The sequence below is a fragment of the Pongo abelii genome, chromosome 11, assembly GCF_028885655.2.
Source record: "Pongo abelii isolate AG06213 chromosome 11, NHGRI_mPonAbe1-v2.0_pri, whole genome shotgun sequence".
NCBI lineage: Eukaryota > Metazoa > Chordata > Mammalia > Primates > Hominidae > Pongo > Pongo abelii.
The window spans coordinates 103,682,750-103,701,403 of NC_071996.2; the positions used below are offsets into that span (position 1 = coordinate 103,682,750).

At 40.1% G+C, this 18,654-nt stretch overlaps 1 protein-coding gene across 2 annotated transcripts in view; it reads left to right on the forward strand.

Annotated features, from left to right (window-relative positions):
* The window catches only part of AOX1 (aldehyde oxidase 1), a 91,580-nt gene that overhangs the window by 43,116 nt on the left and 29,810 nt on the right, over positions 1-18,654 (forward strand). Inside the window, 4 exon segments of one of the 2 annotated variants that reach the window (NM_001132268.1) lie at positions 5,931-6,055; positions 8,055-8,188; positions 9,306-9,393; positions 17,961-18,047. In NM_001132268.1, coding sequence (NP_001125740.1) covers positions 5,931-6,055; positions 8,055-8,188; positions 9,306-9,393; positions 17,961-18,047 — 434 coding nt within the window. 2 annotated transcript variants of the gene reach the window in all.

Consider the following 18,654-nt stretch of genomic DNA (forward strand, 5'->3'; position numbering starts at 1 on the left):
CCAGGAATTCGAGACCAGCCTGGCCAAAATGGCGAAAACCCCTCTCTACTAAAAATACAAAAATTCCAGGCATGGTGGCGGGAGCCTGTAATCCCAGCTACTCAGGAGGCTGAAGCACAAGAATTGCTTGAACCCTGGAGGCAGAGGTTGCAGTGAGCTGAGACTGCACCACTGCACTCCAGCCTGGGTGACAGAAGGAGACTCCATCTCAAACAAACAAACAAAAAACACGACTCCCAGAGGCAGAGGTTGCAGTGAGCTGAGATTGCACCACTGCACTCCGGCCTGGGTGACAGAAGGAGACTCCATCTCAAACAAACAAACAAAAAACACAACTCCCATCTTCTTAATTTTTCTCTCTAACCTTGATCACAAGAATAGGAAGAATCCTAAGACACATCCCATCCTGAGTGCACAGCCAGAGCTGTGTAATATGTCACCAGTCAGCCCAGCTTCTTAAGTTCCAAGCCCATCATGTCTCAACTCTATAGGTGCATTAAACTTGAAGCGTGTCAGGGGCTGACTGGAAATGTCACCTGAAAGCTGTAGGAAAGACACTTGGAACTATCACCTACCAGTTTTCCTTGGCATTGTGTCTTATTAGCTGTGTGACCTGGCAGGGCACTTCTCAGGGCTCAGTCTCCCTGTTTTAATATTACGTGGATAAAGTAAAAACAATTTCAAATGTGAATTATAAAGATTATAAGAGATAATCATGTGTTCTGGGCATATAGTAACAAATCAATAACTATGAGCAATGATTATTAGATTTAGATGATTTTGTTGTTCTCCTGAAAATGTTGTCTATTAGTGAGATACGTTGGCAGGTGTTCATTTATCAAACTCAGTGTTTCCAAGATTTTCTCCTTATAGTAATCACTGAGGATATGTATGAGACCTAGAGATTTCTGTGCCCTTTTTTAGAATTGTAGAGGATCCAAAACAGCCCAGGAATTGGTCTTAACAAGTTTTCCAGGTAATTCTTAGGGCTAGTAAAATGTGGAAAACACTGGAAAGGTGAGTTTGATTTATGGGAATGAAGAGAAAAAGAGGGTACATTTCTATCATAGAGCGTTCCTGGCATGAGCATGTTGGAAATATCAATATTTAGGGGGGGTTCCTTGTCTCATGATTGTTTCTTGACATAATGAGTATTTGTGCAAGAATTCCATTGTTGTATTTTTCCTTGACATCTTCTTTAATTATCTAACTCAATTAGGTGATTGATTTAGTCTGCCTCTTACTTGAATTTTTGTTACTGCTGCATACCCCATTGATAAGTATAAAAATGATACGGGAATATTAAAAAGGACATTTATACTACTTTTCAGTATAAACGCCAGCTGCAGTAGCTCACGCCTATAATCCCAGCACTTTGGGAGGCCAAGGCAGGTCATTTGAGGCCAGGAGTTTGAGACCAGCCCTGCCAATGTAGCAAGACTCCTTCTATTTAAAAAAAAAAAAAAAAAAGGAAGCCAGGCACGGTGGCTCACGCCTGTAATCCCAGAATTTTGTGAGGCTGAAGCAGGCAGATAGCTTGAGGCCAGGAGTTTGAGTCCAGCCTGGGCAATATGGCAAAACCCTGTCTCCAATAAAAATACAAAAATTAGCCAGGTGTGGTGGCAAACACCTGTAATCCCAGCTACTCGGAAGGCTGAGGCACCAGAATGGCTTGAACTCGGTAGGCGGAGATTGCAGTGAGATGAGATCAGGCCACTGCACTCCAGTCTGAGCGACAGTGAGACTGTCAAAAAAAAAAAAGATGGGTGGATGGAAGGAAGGAAGGAAGGAAGGAGGGGAAAAAAAGGAAAGACAAGGGAAGGGAAAGACAACGGAAGGCAAAAGAAAACCAATTTTCATCCTCTTGACTCACGAGTTTGAGTCTAGCTTTTCCCTTTGTCTGCTATCGTCTTTTGGATTATGAGTTTCTCATAATATCTCATGATATTTCAATGTGAGGTAATTGCAATTAATTATCATAGCAACACTTTATCTGTCTTCTAAGAAAATAAGTGTCCCGCACTGGGGCCTGTAGGAGTAGGGGTAAGGGGAGGGAGAGCATCAGGAAGAATAACTAATGCATGCTAGGTTTAATACCTAAGTGATGGGTTCATCTGTGCAGTAAACCACCATGGCACACGTTTACCTATGAAGCAAACCTGCATATCCTGCACATGTACCCCAGAACTTAAAAGTTGAAGGAAAAAAAGAAAGAAGATAGGTGTTCCAAGAAAAAAAATATTTAAAAGATAAAATATGTGGAGCATTACATCAGGTCTTAGAATGCGTTCTTGGAGGGAGTACTATTATTGTTTGCACTTATCTGCTGTGAAGATATATTTCAACTCTAATCCCGGTGTCATAGCATCGGAGGATGCTAAAGATTACCATTTTCAAATGAGCCAGCTGAGGCTAGAGAGGCTACCTGATTGACCAGGATCAAATCTAAGAGTTTTCCCAACTCCAAAGTTAGTATTCTTTCCTCTACATTATCCTGCTTCTCATTTATCTCATTAAAATTCTGTTAGCTGAGATGTGCTTTATACTGGAGAGCACAGAGAACAATCTGTGTAGAAGGATTTGCAAGAGACCCAGGGAGCCCTGAAACTGAGACGATTTTCCCCACAACCTATCCTGCTGGGCATGGTACAGATAGACATATTCACATCTAGCAGATTTGGGACTTTAAGGGCCTCTTATTAAAATGTAAATATGCCTGGAGGAATCACTCCTAAACCCATACTGGGATAACATTTTATCTCAGGGATTAGTTGATCAAATTGGTTTCCAACCTAGAGAGTTGACAGCAATACCCTAAGGTGAAGAGGGGGCACTATGGGTGGGGGCTGTCAGGGTAGGCAGTGCAATATAACAGGTTTCTAAAACTTTGCCTTCTTTACAGATTTAAACAGGAACAGCTCTGTCTAATTTTTTTAGCTCTGAATATTTTAAATAAAGTGAATACTTAACAAAATAAATTCTGAGTGGATAGGCAGAATCAATAATACTGCAAGCTTGAATTTGAGCCTAGTGACAATGACATGGGCCTTTAGACTATTTGGTAAAACTTAAATTGAAGTTAAGATCTGAGCCTGTGAAATTTTAATGTTTATATTTTATAAGTGAAGCAGAATCTATTCATTTTTCTGTGCTCTTTTTTTAAACTCAGATTTTCGATAAGATAGGAAGTCCAGATTGCAATTTAAAACATCTCATTAGGAATCCTCAAACAATTTGCAAATCACTATTACTGAGTAAATTTTTAATTTTTAAAAGTTCTGCCTTCCTTTAACATGATTGTCAGTGATAATTCTGTTTGTTTCCTCTGCTTTTTATTCTTTTCCCCACCTTCCTGTGGGTTGCCTGAATATTTGCTTAGAATTTCATTTTGATTAATCTATAGTATTTTTTAGTATATCTCCTTGTACAGATTTTTTTAGTGGTAGCTCTAGATAGTTTACACACACACATACACACATACATATATATAAAATAAAATTTATATACATATAAAATATTTACATATATAAAATATCACAGTCTGGTTTCAACATTTTACAAGTTCAAGTCAAGTGTAGAAGCTTTACCTCCCTTTACATCCCTCTCCTTTTTATAATATAATTGATAATTCTATTTATTTATTCTACATACATTGATAATCACATGAAGCAATGTTATAATTTTGCTTCAAACACAATTTGGGAAACCCAAGAGGAGAAAGAAAGTCTATTGTATATACTGGTATTTTTATTATTTCTGTTGTTCTTTCTTCCTTCCTGATATTTTAAGATTTCTTCATTTAAAAAAATCATTTTCTGTCTGTTTTAAAAATTTCCCTCAGCCATTATTTCAGGGTAAATCTGTTTAAAACAAACTCTTAGTTTTTCCGTCATCTGAAAATGTCTTGATTTCCCTTTCACTGTTGAAAGATATTTTTGCTGGATATAGAACTCTGAGTTGACAGGTATTTTCACACTAGAAAAATTTTTACCACTTCTTCTGGCCTCCATGTTTCCTAAAGAGAAATCTGCTGTCTTTAAAAGTGCTTTTCTTTCTTTTTTTTTTTTTGAGATGGAGTCTAACTTTGTCACCCGGGCTGGAGTGCAGTGGCGTGATATCAGCTCACTGCAACCTCTGCCTCCCAGGTTCAAGCTACTCTCCTGTCTCAGCCTCCTGAGTAGCTGGGATTACAGGCACCCACCATCATGCCTGGCTAATTTTTGTATTTTTAGTAGAGACAGGGTTTCACCACGAAAGTACTTTTCTCCTATAGATGAAGTAGTGTTTCTTTCTCATAGCTTTCAACATGGTGCTTTTGTCCTTAGTTTTCTGAAGTTTGACTATGATGTATCTTGGAGTGTATTTCTTTGAATTTATTCTATTTGGGATCACTCAGCTTCTCGAATCTGTAGATTTGTGTCTTTTGCAAATTTGGGGACATTTTTAGCCATTATTTTTCAAATACTTGACTTCAACGGCACAAATGTTAGATCTTTTGTTATAGCCAATGGGTTCCTGAGGTGCTGTTCATTTTTTTCCAGTCTCTTTTTTTCTACTTTTCAGATTGGCCAATTTCTATTGTTCTATATTCTTGTACATTAATCGTTTCCTCTGTTCCCCCTATTCTGTTGCTGAGCCCATCCCTTGAACTTTTTAAATTTTTGCTGTATTTCTTAATTCCAAAATTTCTGTTTGTTTTTTCTTATTATACTTTCTATTTCTTTGCTGAGGTTTCTATTTTTTCATTTGTTTCAAGTGTTTCTGTAATTGCTTATTAAAGCATTTTTATTACAGCTGCTTTAAAATCCTTGTCAGATAATTCTCACATCTGTGTCATCTCAGTGTTGGCATCTGTTGATTGTCTTTTCTCATTGAAGTTGGGATTTTCTTGGTTCCTGGTATGAATGATATTTGATTGTATCCTAGACATTTTAGATATTATGTAATGAGACTTTAGATCTTATTTGATTCTTCTATTTTATTAGAATATTCTTTTTCACTAGACTACTTTAACCTTTTACTGATGGAGAAGAAGGGGGTGATGCCTTGTTACTGCTAGGTAGGGGTTGTAAGTCCAGGTTCCCCGTGTGGCATCCACTGACAGCACCCCAATAGAGGGGCTGGGACACCTCATTGCAGCCTGATGAGGGTGGAACTATAGATTTCCTACTCAACCTTCACAGTAGGGGTGGGGCTGCAGTTTTTTTCCATGGTGTTTGCCTGGAGTAGAGTGCATATTGTCTTAATTTTTTTGTCTTTCTAGTCTTCCCCTTTTCTGGTCCTTTGGCTAGGGAGAGTGGGCTTTTCTTGAAGATTTTTTTTTTTTTTTTGTCTTTGCCTGTTGGAGTTTTTAGATTGCTGGCTTCTCTGGAACTAAGTCTGGGATATCTGAGGCAAACAACAACAACAACAACAAAACCCACTGAACTCACTGCCGTGTCTTTTCTTAGGTCCTGAAGTCCCTAGCTGGTCTGCCTTCTCTCCACCTTTCAGAGTCTTCTTATGTTTGTTTTATAAATAATGCTCAGGGTTGTTATCTGTACTTAACAGGAGGGACAGGGAGCAGTACATCTACTCCTGCTTGTCCTAGAGCTGGAAGCCTCCACATTCTCACATTCCTATCCCTCTGCTAACAGCGCTAGCTCCTTATGACCTACTGAATCACGACCCCTCTGCTTTTGGCTCTAGAAAGTCATACACCTTTCTCTAGGACTCTGTGACCTAGATATTGGCGGACACAAAAGATTCTCCTATAGAACTTTACTTCAAATCTGTAAGTAGACTGAAAGCTAAACATTGTTGTTTGTTATACTTCACTGTGCCCAGCAGAAGACTATCAGTGGAATTTCTGCATAATGGGATAATACCTGGGGGATGCTACCTGTTTCTTCTGACTGCTTCCTTGACTTTTATGTATTTTCCTGTAACAGGTGAAATACATATGGGAGGTCAAGAACATTTTTATATGGAAACCCAAAGCATGCTTGTTGTTCCCAAGGGAGAGGATCAAGAAATGGATGTCTACGTGTCCACACAGTTTCCCAAATATATACAGGTAACATGGGGCCACTGTGGAGAGGACATGGCTAAATGATTTCTGGCCAGTAAAATATATCAAGAGCAATTAGAGGTAAAAGTATATTTGGGAATTTGAGGTGGGGGGATTGCTTGAACCCAGGAGCTCAAGGCTTCAGTGAGCTATGATCACACCACTGCACTCCAGCCTGGGAGATAGAGTGAGACCCTGTCTCTAACACAAAACAAACAAAACAAAACCAAAAATGTTATTTCTTCAGGGACTGAAGAAATATTGAGTGTTAATAGTCATATTGATTTGGGTATTAATAGCCATATGAGTTCAGTGCTTTTAAAAGAGTGTTATTAAAGTAGGAGCCTTTTGTTTGTGGATTGTAGCTTTAAAACCAGTTACGGAATCAGCAGATCTCTTGCTCAGCTCTTGGCACCACTGTTAAGAACACGAGAGAAGAAAGAGGAAGACCTGCTCTCCAAAGCCTATGGTGCTTAACTCACAGGAAACAGTTAAGAAACAGTATTGAAAAGGATGCAACCACATGCTAAATCAGCAAAGGCAAAATTTACATGGGTGGAGAAGTTAGGAAAAAGAGTTTGCTGAGGGCTAGAATCATCCAGGAAGTCCCACAAAGAAGTCTTAAGTTTGGATTCAGAGTGAGAGTGAGGTTTGTCTAGATGGTAAGACAAGACAGGTCACTTCCAGGCAATTCCACAGCAAGATCAAATGACACCCATTCATTTATTTTCTCATCTCTTCTGCAAACATTTGTTGCCTGTGTCCTGTACCCCAGGCAGCATGCATGGAAGGAAGGAGGAATAGCACAATGACCGCCCCAGCTGGAATGAAGGGGTGCCTTTAGGAAAGCCAGGTTTAAGCATCAGGGTGAGAGTAAGGGAAATGAGGCAGGGGGGGTCTTGATTCTGGTCATAAGGAGCCAGTGCTCTTAGCAGAGGAGTAGGAATGTGAGACTATGGAGAATGAGGCCTCGTAAAAGGCAGGATCCTAAGGAGGGTCACAGAACTCCATTCCAGGCCTGCTTTGCTCTTCACTCCCCGTGGGATGTTGAGTCCATAACCTCATCCGTCTCAGGCTTCCCATCTGTAAGAATCAATTGTTAAGACTAAATGACCCCTAATCATTAGGATGGCAGAAAAGAGTGAGATCTGCATCCAGGAAAGACCAACTGGTCAACTTTAGCAGCAATCCAAGCAAGAATTGAGAAGTGCTTTTTTTTTTTTTTTTTTTTTTTTTTTTTTTTTGAGACAGAGTCTCGCTCGGTCACCCAGGCTGGAGTGCAGTGGTGCCATCTCAGCTCACTGCAACCTCTGCCTTTCAGGTTCAAGCGATTCTCCTGCCTCAGCCTCCTGAGTAGCTGGGATTATACGCACACATCACCATGCCCAACTACTTTTTGTATTTTTAGCAGAGATGGGGTTTCATCATGTTGGCCAGGCTGGTCTCGAACTCCTGACCTCAGGTGATCCGCCTGACTTGGACTCCCAATGTGCTGGGATTACAGGCATGAGCCACCACACCTGGCTGAGAAGTGCTTATTTTCCAGTAGAGACAGTAGAATGCAGGGAAAAGACCCATGCTGAGTGAGTCTTAGAAGACTGCAAAATCCCACGGCTTCGGGAAACGTATGCCTAGGGATTAGTGTGAATAGAATACTTTAGGTGTGGTTCATGGGGAAAATACAAAAAAGTATAAGCACAAAAATATCTCACTGGTAATGAAAACACTTCTAATTAGTTTTGGCAATGTCATCATAGCCAAGTATTGCTGAGATCAGTTGGGGCTGTGTGCCAGGGTTGTTGGACATTATCCCATTATTTAGCATAACCACACAGTGTGGGTATCATGTGCAACATTAAAGAATCAAAACATCTAGTGACTGTCACAATCCATTTCAGGGGACAGGTTTTTTTTTGTTGTTAAAATCATAGATGTGACAATGACAGTCACAATTAAGTCCTTGCTGAAGATGGATCAGATTAATCAGAACTATTATTGTTCACAGGACATTGTTGCCTCGACCTTGAAGCTCCCAGCTAACAAGGTCATGTGCCACGTAAGGCGTGTTGGTGGAGCGTTTGGAGGGAAGGTGTTAAAAACCGGAATCATTGCAGCCGTCACTGCATTTGCCGCAAACAAGTAAGTGGAGAAAATCTGCTAAAAATAAAGTGAGTCACACTGAAAGTTCTCACTGTCAGAATCAATGAGGAAGAACCTGAGCCAAGATTATTTAATATCACATATACGATACAAACACACAAACAAGCTGCCAGCTTATTACACTTACTTGTCTTATATTGTCCTACAGAAACCAAAATAAGAATCAATTACTGAAAATAATAAAAGCCACAGAAAAAATATAACACCTAGAAAGTGGGCAGAAACAGGTCCTGAATGGGTGGGAGTTACTTGTCCTCAGCACCTGCTGGACTGAGCTATATATGTAGAGGTCATATGTATGGGTTTTTGAACAACATACCTATATATACATACACACATATATGTTTATAAATGTATATGTATATGTTTGTGTGTATATATGTACATTCTTCAATATATCAAAGATATTTTTGTGAAATGGGGTCCCATATACACACATACATATATACATATATGTACATATACATACACATATATATACATATGTGTGTATGTATATATGTGTATATATGTATATGTGTGTATATGTATATTTTCTTGATTTAAATATAGACTTTGCTTTTGTTATGCTTACATTCATTTATATCGCCATTTTCCTTTGAGGATCTCAGAAAATTCTCATGGAAAATTGTCTCTGGAGCAGGCATCCCTAGAAGGCTTAATTTGTTTGCTGAGTAATATGGGTCAGTTCCTCCATCCCAGGAAGCAAAAAGACCTTGATTCCAGATCTCTCCTATCAGGGAGCACTTGGTAGTTAGATCTGCATTCTTCCATTTGTGGCCAGTCTAAAGACCTTGGGACAATTTGCCTATAATAAAGGTTGTTATTACAACAATGTAATAACAATGTCCTGGAGCCCCTGGCACCCAAAAGCCTCCATCCCACAAGTTGCAAATGCCCGGCATTATTCCCTGACCTAAGAGGAGGAAAGCCCACTGTGTATGCCTGAGATCAGCAGAGGATAGGCGTGCAAAATAGTTGTGTTGTTCTGTGAGGTGTGTAGGCTCCACTCAGGCTCTTGCTAGGAGTTATATAAACCCCAGAGAATGCCTACTAGGTAAAAGAGTTTACCTCACTTGCTTTTTTTCTGTTTTAGACATGGCCATGCAGTTCGCTGTGTTCTGGAACGAGGAGAAGACATGTTAATAACTGGAGGCCGCCATCCTTACCTTGGAAAGTACAAAGTGAGTACAAGAAGGCAGGGAGGAAGGATTTATGTTGTAGATATAACATCCTATCAGTGCACAGGGCAGCCTTTGGCTACTCTCTAGTGGGGAGTAACAATGAGCAAATCAAAAACAGAACATCTATTTAACTTTCTATTCATTGCACTGACTTTTAATTACTAGCTGGTTCAATGGAGGCTTTTCTGCTTAGCTCAAAGATGTCAGTTTCAGAAATAAAACACTAAGTGCTAGCTGGTATTGGCTGTACAGAGCAAATAACTAGAAAATGTGAGTGTGTACGCCATTAAAGTAGATCTGATTACCATACTTATTCCCACATATAAAAGAGGTAAAAGTAGAATAATTCTCATAACAGTAGTGTTATGTGAAATTGCAATTATTTGTAAATGGGTTCCTCATTCTTCAATATATCAAGGATATTTTTGTAAAATGGGGTTCCAGAAATTCATAGAAAAAAATTTGTAGTAGAAAATAGTGATTCTTTTGCTTTATAAGAAAAATTTTACTTGTCAGAGTGGGCTAACTGCTCTAAGAAACAACTTAAAAACTCTTAAACTTTCATTATGTCATTTCTTGCTCAAGTAACAGCTCAGTATTATCATTGAGGGGGGAAAGGGGAGGATTCTGCTCTATAAAATCATTCAGGGACTGGAGCTGTTTCCATTTATTGGTGCCACTGTGCCCTTGGACTGCATCATCCAATATAGTGGTCACTAGGAGCATATGGCTATTTAAATTTAAATTACCCAAATTAAATACAATTAGAAATTTAGCTCCATAGTTGTATTAGCTATATTCCAAGTGCTCAGTAGGCACATGTGGTTAGTGTCTGCCATATTGGACAGTGCAGACACAGAACATTGCCATCATCACAGAAAGTTTTATTGGGTATCACTGCCCTACAAACTCTGAGTCTTCCAGGGGATCTTTTGCTGAGGGCAGCAGACAGGGAAGAGAGAGAGAAGAGAGCATGGAGTGTCACCTGGTAGGTGTTTTAGGTTTTAGGCATCGGACCTGTAAGTTGTGGATCTCACTTGTATCCAGATGTCATTGGCGAGACCTCTGTCACCTAACTGTAAGGGAGGCTGGGAAATGTCATCTTCCTGTGTGCCCAGAATGAAAGACAATAGGATTTGTTAAATGCATAGCATTGTCTCCATCACAAAACTGCATAACTAATACATGTTTTTTTAGGAGATAATGCATATTTCCATTTCAAACCACACTCACTCTAAACTGTATTTTGAATTTGATTTAGCTCAGAAAGATTTGTTACAGTAAACTTTGTCCTGAAGGAGATTTTTTTTAATAAGACATATATGAAGTCATTATGAAAATATAACAATCTCAGGTTAAAAGATGGAGAGATGGGGGGGAGGAGCCAAGATGGCCAAATAGGAACAGCTCCGGTCTACAGCTCCCAGCGTGAGCGACGCAGAAGACAGGTGATTTCTGCATTTCCATCTGAGGTACCGTGTTCATCTCACTAAGGAGTGCCAGACAGTGGGCGCCGGTCAGTGGCTTTGAGGAGAGCAGTGGTTCTCCCAACACGCAGCTGGAGATCTGAGAATGGGCAGACTGCCTCCACAAGTGGGTCCCTGACCCCTGACCCCCGAGCAGCCTAACTGGGAGGCACCTCCCAGCAGGGGCAGACTGACACCTCACACGGCCGGCCAGGTACTCCAACAGACCTGCAGCTGAGGGTCCTGTCTGTTAGAAGGAAAACTAACAGAAAGGACATCCACACCAAAAACCCATCTGTACATCACCATTATCAAAGACCAAAAGTAGATAAAACCACAAAGATGGGGAAAAAACAGAGCAGAAAAACTGGAAACTCTAAAAAGCAGAGTACCTCTCCTCCTCCAAAGGAACGCAGCTCCTCACCAGCAACGGAACAAAGCTGGACGGAGAATGACTTTGACGAGCTGAGAGAAGAAGGCTTCAGACGATCAAATTACTCCGAGCTATGGGAGGATATTCAAACCAAAGGGAAAGAAGTTGAAAACTTTGAAAAAAATTTAGAAGAATGTATAACTAGAATAACCAATACAGAGAAGTGCTTAAAGGAGCTGATGGAGCTGAAAATCAAGGCTCGAGAACTACATGAAGAATGCAGAAGCCTCAGGAGCCGATGCGATCAAATGGAAGAAAGGGTATCAGCCCCGGAAGATGAAATGAATGAAATGAAGCAAGAAGGGAAGTTTAGAGAAAAAAGAATAAAAAGAAACGAGCAAAGCCTCCAAGAAATGTGGGACTATGTGAAAAGACCAAATCTACGTCTGATTGGTGTACCTGAAAGTGACGGGGAGAATGGAACCAAGTTGGAAAACACTCTGCAGGATATTATCCAGGAGAACTTCCCCAATCTAGCAAGGCAGGCCAACATTCAGATTCAGGAAATACAGAAAACGCCACAAAGATACTCCTCGAGAAGAGCAACTCCAAGACACATAATTGTCAGATTCACCAAAGTTGAAATGAAGGAAAAAATGTTAAGGGCAGCCAGAGAGAAAGGTCGGGTTACCATCAAAGGGAAGCCCATCAGACTAACAGCGGATCTCTCAGCAGAAACCCTACAAGCCAGAAGAGAGTGGGGGCCAATATTCAACATTCTTAAAGAAAAGAATTTTCAACCCAGAATTTCATATCCAGCCAAACTAAGCTTCATAAGTGAAGGAGAAATAAAATACTTTACAGACAAGCAAATGCTGAGAGATTTTGTCACCACCAGGCCTGCCCTAAAAGAGCTCCTGAAGGAAGCGCTAAACATGGAAAGGTACAACCGGTACCAGCCACTGCAAAATCATGCCAAAATGTAAAGACCATCGAGGCTAGGAAGAAACTGCATCAACTAACGAGCAAAATAACCAGCTAACATCATAATGACAGGATCAAATTCACACATAACAATATTAACTTTAAATGTAAATGGACTAAATGCTCCAATTAAAAGACACAGACTGGCAAATTGGATAAAGACTCAAGACCCATCAGTGTGCTGTATTCAGGAAACCCATCTCACGTGCAGAGACACACATAGGCTCAAAATAAAAGGATGGAGGAAGATCTACCAAGCAAATGGAAAACAAAAAAAGGCAGGGGTTGCAATCCTAGTCTCTGATAAAACAGACTTTAAACCAACAAAGATCAAAAGAGACAAAGAAGGCCATTACATAATGGTAAAGGGATTAATTCAACAAGAAGAGCTAACTATCCTAAATATATATGCACCCAATACAGGAGCACCCAGATTCATAAAGCAAATCCTGAGTGACCTACAAAGAGACTTAGACTCCCACACATTAATAATGGGAGACTTTAACACCCCACTGTCAACATTAGACAGATCAACGAGACAGAAAGTCAACAAGGATACCCAGGAATTGAACTCAGCTCTGCACCAAGTGGACCTAATAGACATCTACAGAACTCTCCACCCCAAATCAACAGAATATACATTTTTTTCAGCACCACACCACACCTATTCCAAAATTGACCACATACTTGGAAGTAAAGCTCTCCTCAATAAATGTAAAAGAACAGAAATTATAACAAACTATCTCTCAGATCACAGTGCAATCAAGCTAGAACTCAGGATTAAGAATCTCACTCAAAACCGCTCAACTACGTGGAAACTGAACAACCTGCTCCTGAATGACTACTGGGTACATAACGAAATGAAGGCAGAAATAAAGATGTTCTTTGAAACCAACGAGAACCAAGACACAACATACCAGAATCTCTGGGATGCATTCAAAGCAGTGTGTAGAGGGAAATTTATAGCACTAAATGCCCACAAGAGAAAGTAGGAAAGATCCAAAATTGACACCCTAACATCACAATTAAAAGAACTAGAAAAGCAAGAGCAAACACATTCAAAAGCTAGCAGAAGGCAAGAAATAACTAAAATCAGAGCAGAACTGAAGGAAATAGAGACACAAAAAACCCTTCAAAAAATAAATGAATCCAGGAGCTGGTTTTTTGAAAGGACCAACAAGATTGATAGACCGCTAGCAAGATTAATAAAGAAAAAAAGAGAGAAGAATCAAATAGATGCAATAAAAAATGATAAAGGGGATATCACCACCGATCCCACAGAAATACAAACTACCATCAGAGAATATTACAAACACCTCTACGCAAATAAACTAGAAAATCTAGAAGAAATGGATAAATTCCTCAACACATACACCCTCCCAAGACTAAACCAGGAAGAAGTTGAATCTCTGAATAGACCAATAACAGGAGCTGAAATTGTGGCAATAATCAATAGCTTACCAACCAAAAAAAGTCCAGGACCAGATGAGTTCACAGCCGAATTCTACCAGAGGTACAAGGAGGAGCTGGTACCATTCCTTCTGAAACTATTCCAATCAATAGAAAAAGAGGGAATCCTCCCTAACTCATTTTATGAGGCCAGCATCATCCTGATACCAAAGCCTGGCAGAGACACAACCAAAAAAGAGAATTTTAGACCAATATCCTTGATGAACATTGATGCAAAAATCCTCAATAAAATACTGGCAAACAGAATCCAGCAGCACATCAAAAAGCTTATCCACCATGATCAAGTGGGCTTCATCCCTGGGATGCAAGGCTGGTTCAATATATGCAAATCAATAAATGTAATCCAGCATATAAACAGAACCAAAGACAAAAACCACATGATTATCTCAATAGATGCAGAAAAGGCCTTTGACAAAATTCAACAACCCTTCATGCTAAAAACTCTCAATAAATTAGGTATTGATGGGACGTATCTCAAAATAATAAGAGCTATCTATGACAAACCCACAGCCAATATCATACTGAATGGGCAAAAACTGGAAGCATTCCCTTTGAAAACTGGCACAAGACAGGGATGCCCTCTCTCACCACTTCTATTCAACATAGTGTTGGAAGTTCTGGCCAGGGCAATTAGGCAGGAGAAGGAAATCAAGGGTATTCAATTAGGAAAAGAGGAAGTCAAATTGTCCCTGTTTGCAGATGACATGATTGTATATCTAGAAAACCCCATTGTCTCAGCCCAAAATCTCCTTAAGCTGATAAGCAACTTCAGCAAAGTCTCAGGATACAAAATCAATGTACAAAAATCACAAGCATTCTTATACCTCAATAACAGACAAACAGAGAGCCAAATCATGAGTGAACTCCCATTCACAATTGCTTCAAAGAGAATAAAATACCTAGGAATCCAACTTACAAGGGATGTGAAGGACCTCTTCAAGGAGAACTACAAACCACTGCTCAAGGAAATAAAAGAGGATACAAACAAATGGAAGAACATTCCGTGCTCATGGGTAGGAAGAATCAATATCGTGAAAATGGCCATCCTTCCCAAGGTAATTTACAGATTCAATGCCATCCCCATCAAGCTACCAATGACTTTCTTCACAGAATTGGAAAAAACTACTTTAAAGTTCATATGGAACCAAAAAAGAGCCCGCATCGCCAAGTCAATCCTAAGCCAAAAGAACAAAGCTGGAGGCATCACACTACCTGACTTCAAACTATACTACAAGGCTACAGTAACCAAAACAGCATGGTACTGGTACCAAAACAGAGATATAGACCAATGGAACAGAACAGAGCCGTCAGAAATAATGCCACATTATCTACAACTATCTGATCTTTGACAAACCTGAGAAAAACAAGAAATGGGGAAAGGATTCCCTATTTAATAAATGGTGCTGGGAAAACTGGCTAGCCATATGTAGAAAGCTGAAACTGGATCCCTTCCTTACACCTTATACAAAAATCAATTCAAGATGGATTAAAGACTTAAATGTTAGACCTAAAACCATAAAAACCCTAGAAGAAAACCTAGGCATTACCATTCAGGACATAGGCATGGGCAAGGACTTCATGTCTAAAACACCAAAAGCAATGGCAACAAAAGCCAAAATTGACAAATGGGATCTAATTAAACTAAAGAGCTTCTGCACAGCAAAGGAAACTACCATCAGAGTGAACAGGCAACCTACAAAATGGGAGAAAATTTTCGCAACCTACTCATCTGACAAAGGGCTAATATCCAGAATCTACAATGAACTCAAACAAATTTACAAGAAAAAAAACAAACAACCCCATCAAAAAGTGGGCAAAGGACATGAACAGACACTCCTCAAAAGAAGACATTTATGCAGCCAAAAAACACATGAAAAAATGCTCACCATCACTGGCCATCAGAGAAATGCAAATCAAAACCACAATGAGATACCATCTCACACCAGTTAGAATGGTGAGCATTAAAAAGTCAGGAAACAACAGGTGCTGGAGAGGATGTGGAGAAATAGGAACACTTTTACACTGTTGGTGGGACTGTAAACTAGTTCAACCCTTGTGGAAGTCAGTGTGGCGATTCCTCAGGGATCTAGAACTAGAAATTCCATTCGACCCAGCCATCCCATTACTGGGTATATACCCAAAGGACTATAAATCATGCTGCTATAAAGACACATGCACACGTATGTTTATTGCGGCATTATTCACAATAGCAAAGACTTGGAACCAACCCAAATGTCCAACAATGATAGACTGGATTAAGAAAATGTGGCACATATACACCATGGAATACTATGCAGCCATAAAAAATGATGAGTTCATGTCGTTTGTAGGGACATGGATGAAATTGGAAATCATCATTCTCAGTAAACTATCGCAAGAACAAAAAACCAAACACCGCATATTCTCACTCATAGGTGGGAATTGAACAATGAGAACACATGGACACAGGAAGGGGAACATCACACTTCGGGGACTGTTGTGGGGTTGGGGGAGGGGGGAGGGATAGCATTAGGAGATATACCTAATGCTAGATGACGAGTTAGTGGGTGCAGCGCACCAGCATGGCACATGTATACATATGTAACTTACCTGCACATTGCGCACATGTACCATAAAACGTAAAGTATTATAATAATAATAATAATAAAAAAATAAATAAATTAATAAAAAAAATAAAATTTATGTGCATGTGTATGCATGTGTAAAATCTCTGTACCACCTGAATATAGGAAGTAATTTTCTGCTTTATATTCTTCTTCATTAATTCTTTTCTCTGCTGCATGGAGTCTGTTTAATTCTCCACTAGTTTTTCTTTTTAATAAAAATATTTTTATTTCTAAAAAAAAAAAAAAGATGGAGAGATGAATATGAATTGGAATATATATAGGCACTTTCTTAGAGAAGGTAAAAGATAGGTCTTCAAGAATGGAGGCCAGGTGCGGTGGCTCAGGCCTGTAATCCTAGCACTTTGGGAGGCTGAGGCGGGTGGATTGCCTGAGCTCAGGAGTTTGAGACCAGCCTGGGCAACACGGTGAAACCCTGTCTCTAATAAAAATACAAAAAAATTAGCCAGGCGTGGTGGCAGGCACTTGTAATCCCAGCTACTTGGGAGGCTGAGGCAGGAGGATTGCTTGAACCTGGGAGGCAGAGGTTGCAGTGAGCCAAGATCGCACCACTGCACTCCAGCCTGGGTGACAGAGCGAGACTCCATCACAAAAAAAAAAAAAAAAAAAAAGAATGGATAGGCAGAAAGAAGGCATGCCAGGTGTGGGAATAGTAAGAGCAAAACTACAGAGGTGTAATAAACATGGCATGTTTGATAGAGGCAAGAGTAAGGGGAGAGGGGGAATTAGAACACAGAGCACTTCCTGGAAGGTAGTAAAAAATAGGATTGATGGGTTTAGGTGATGCCTGACTGAGAGGGGCCCACAGTCCTAGAGTGGGAAGTTTAAACTTGATCTTAAAAGAGTGAGACTGAGTGGATCCTTGAATGGCTCAATGCCGTAATTAAACACAGGTGCTTTGGGGAGACTAACAGGATGGTCTGGGGAGGAGAGAGGATGGAAGCTGGTAGACCAGCGGGAGGCAGCTGATGCATTCAGACATGAAGCAGTTGGGGTCTGAGATATGATAGTAAGATGTAGAAGAGATGGGTCCAAGAGCCATTATAGTATAAAATAAAGCAGGATTGGTGAAAATCTTGGCAAAATGAATGAAGAATAAAACCGCAAACATGACTTGGAGGGTTTTAGAAGAAAACGACAAGTTGGAAGGAGGAACCAATCTGGAAGAACGATGAAGAACTTGTTTGTGTAAATGCTGGGGGAAGAAGTGACAACAGAACCCTGAAGCAGAAATGTCCTTCATCACCATGGGACTTTGTTGAAAGGACTGGATTATAGTGACAGAAGCCATTGTCATAATGGTGACTAAAACTATGAGAAAATAATGTTTTCTGATGGAGAGTAGTGTGAGGAAAGGTGATATGGATACTACTTACGATAGTATTATTAATTTTATTTAGAGTGCTTGCTATGTTTCAGGCACTTGCCTATAATTTTCTATGTGTTGCCTTATTTACTTCCGTTTCACAGATAGTCTGAGTGGTTACACAGCTTGCCTAAGATCACAGAGCTAGTTATATATTATCCGAGAAATCACTGCCAAATCCAATGTCATGACGCTTTTCCCCTATGTGTGGAGGGTTCGCAAATGACAAAATTTGGAGAGACTTAGCCCCTGTTCCAGCATTCGATATCGGTTCTCTTCCCCAGGCTGGATTCATGAATGATGGCAGAATCTTGGCCCTGGACATGGAGCATTATAGCAATGCAGGTGCCTCCTTGGATGAATCATTATTCGTAAGTGTTTTAAGGAGCAAGTTCACATTCCTGAAAGAGTGTTACATAAAATAATTTAACTTAGAAAATGTCCAATAGTTAAGTAATATTTGATTATAAAGGCATAATGACCATCCTTGCAGGGATAGCCATGTGTTACTTCCTGGTGCCCAAAGTGTGAGCCCAGAGATTCTGGCTAAGTTGCATCTGTGTGTTACCCCCCAGCTTCCCATACTTAGAGCTCTTTTCCTAGATGCACACATGAGACCAAGCTTTCTCAGTTTTGGCCCTATTGACATTTTGGAGTGTGTAGCTCTTTATGGTGGGGACTATCCTGCTCATTGTACCATCTTTGGCCGCTACTTAGTAGATGTCAGTGGCATTACCACCCTGTAGTCTTTTTTTTTAATTTTTATTTTTTGAGACAGAGACTCACTCTGTGCCCAGGCTGTAGTGCAGTGGCTCAAGCGATCCTCCCACCTCAGCCTCCCAGGTAGCTGGGACTGCAGGTACATGCCGCCATGCCTAGCTAATTTTTTTTTTATTATTATTTTGTAGAGATGGGATCTCACTATGTTGCCAGAGCTGATCTCAAGCTACTAGGCTCAAGCAATCCTCCCATCTTAGC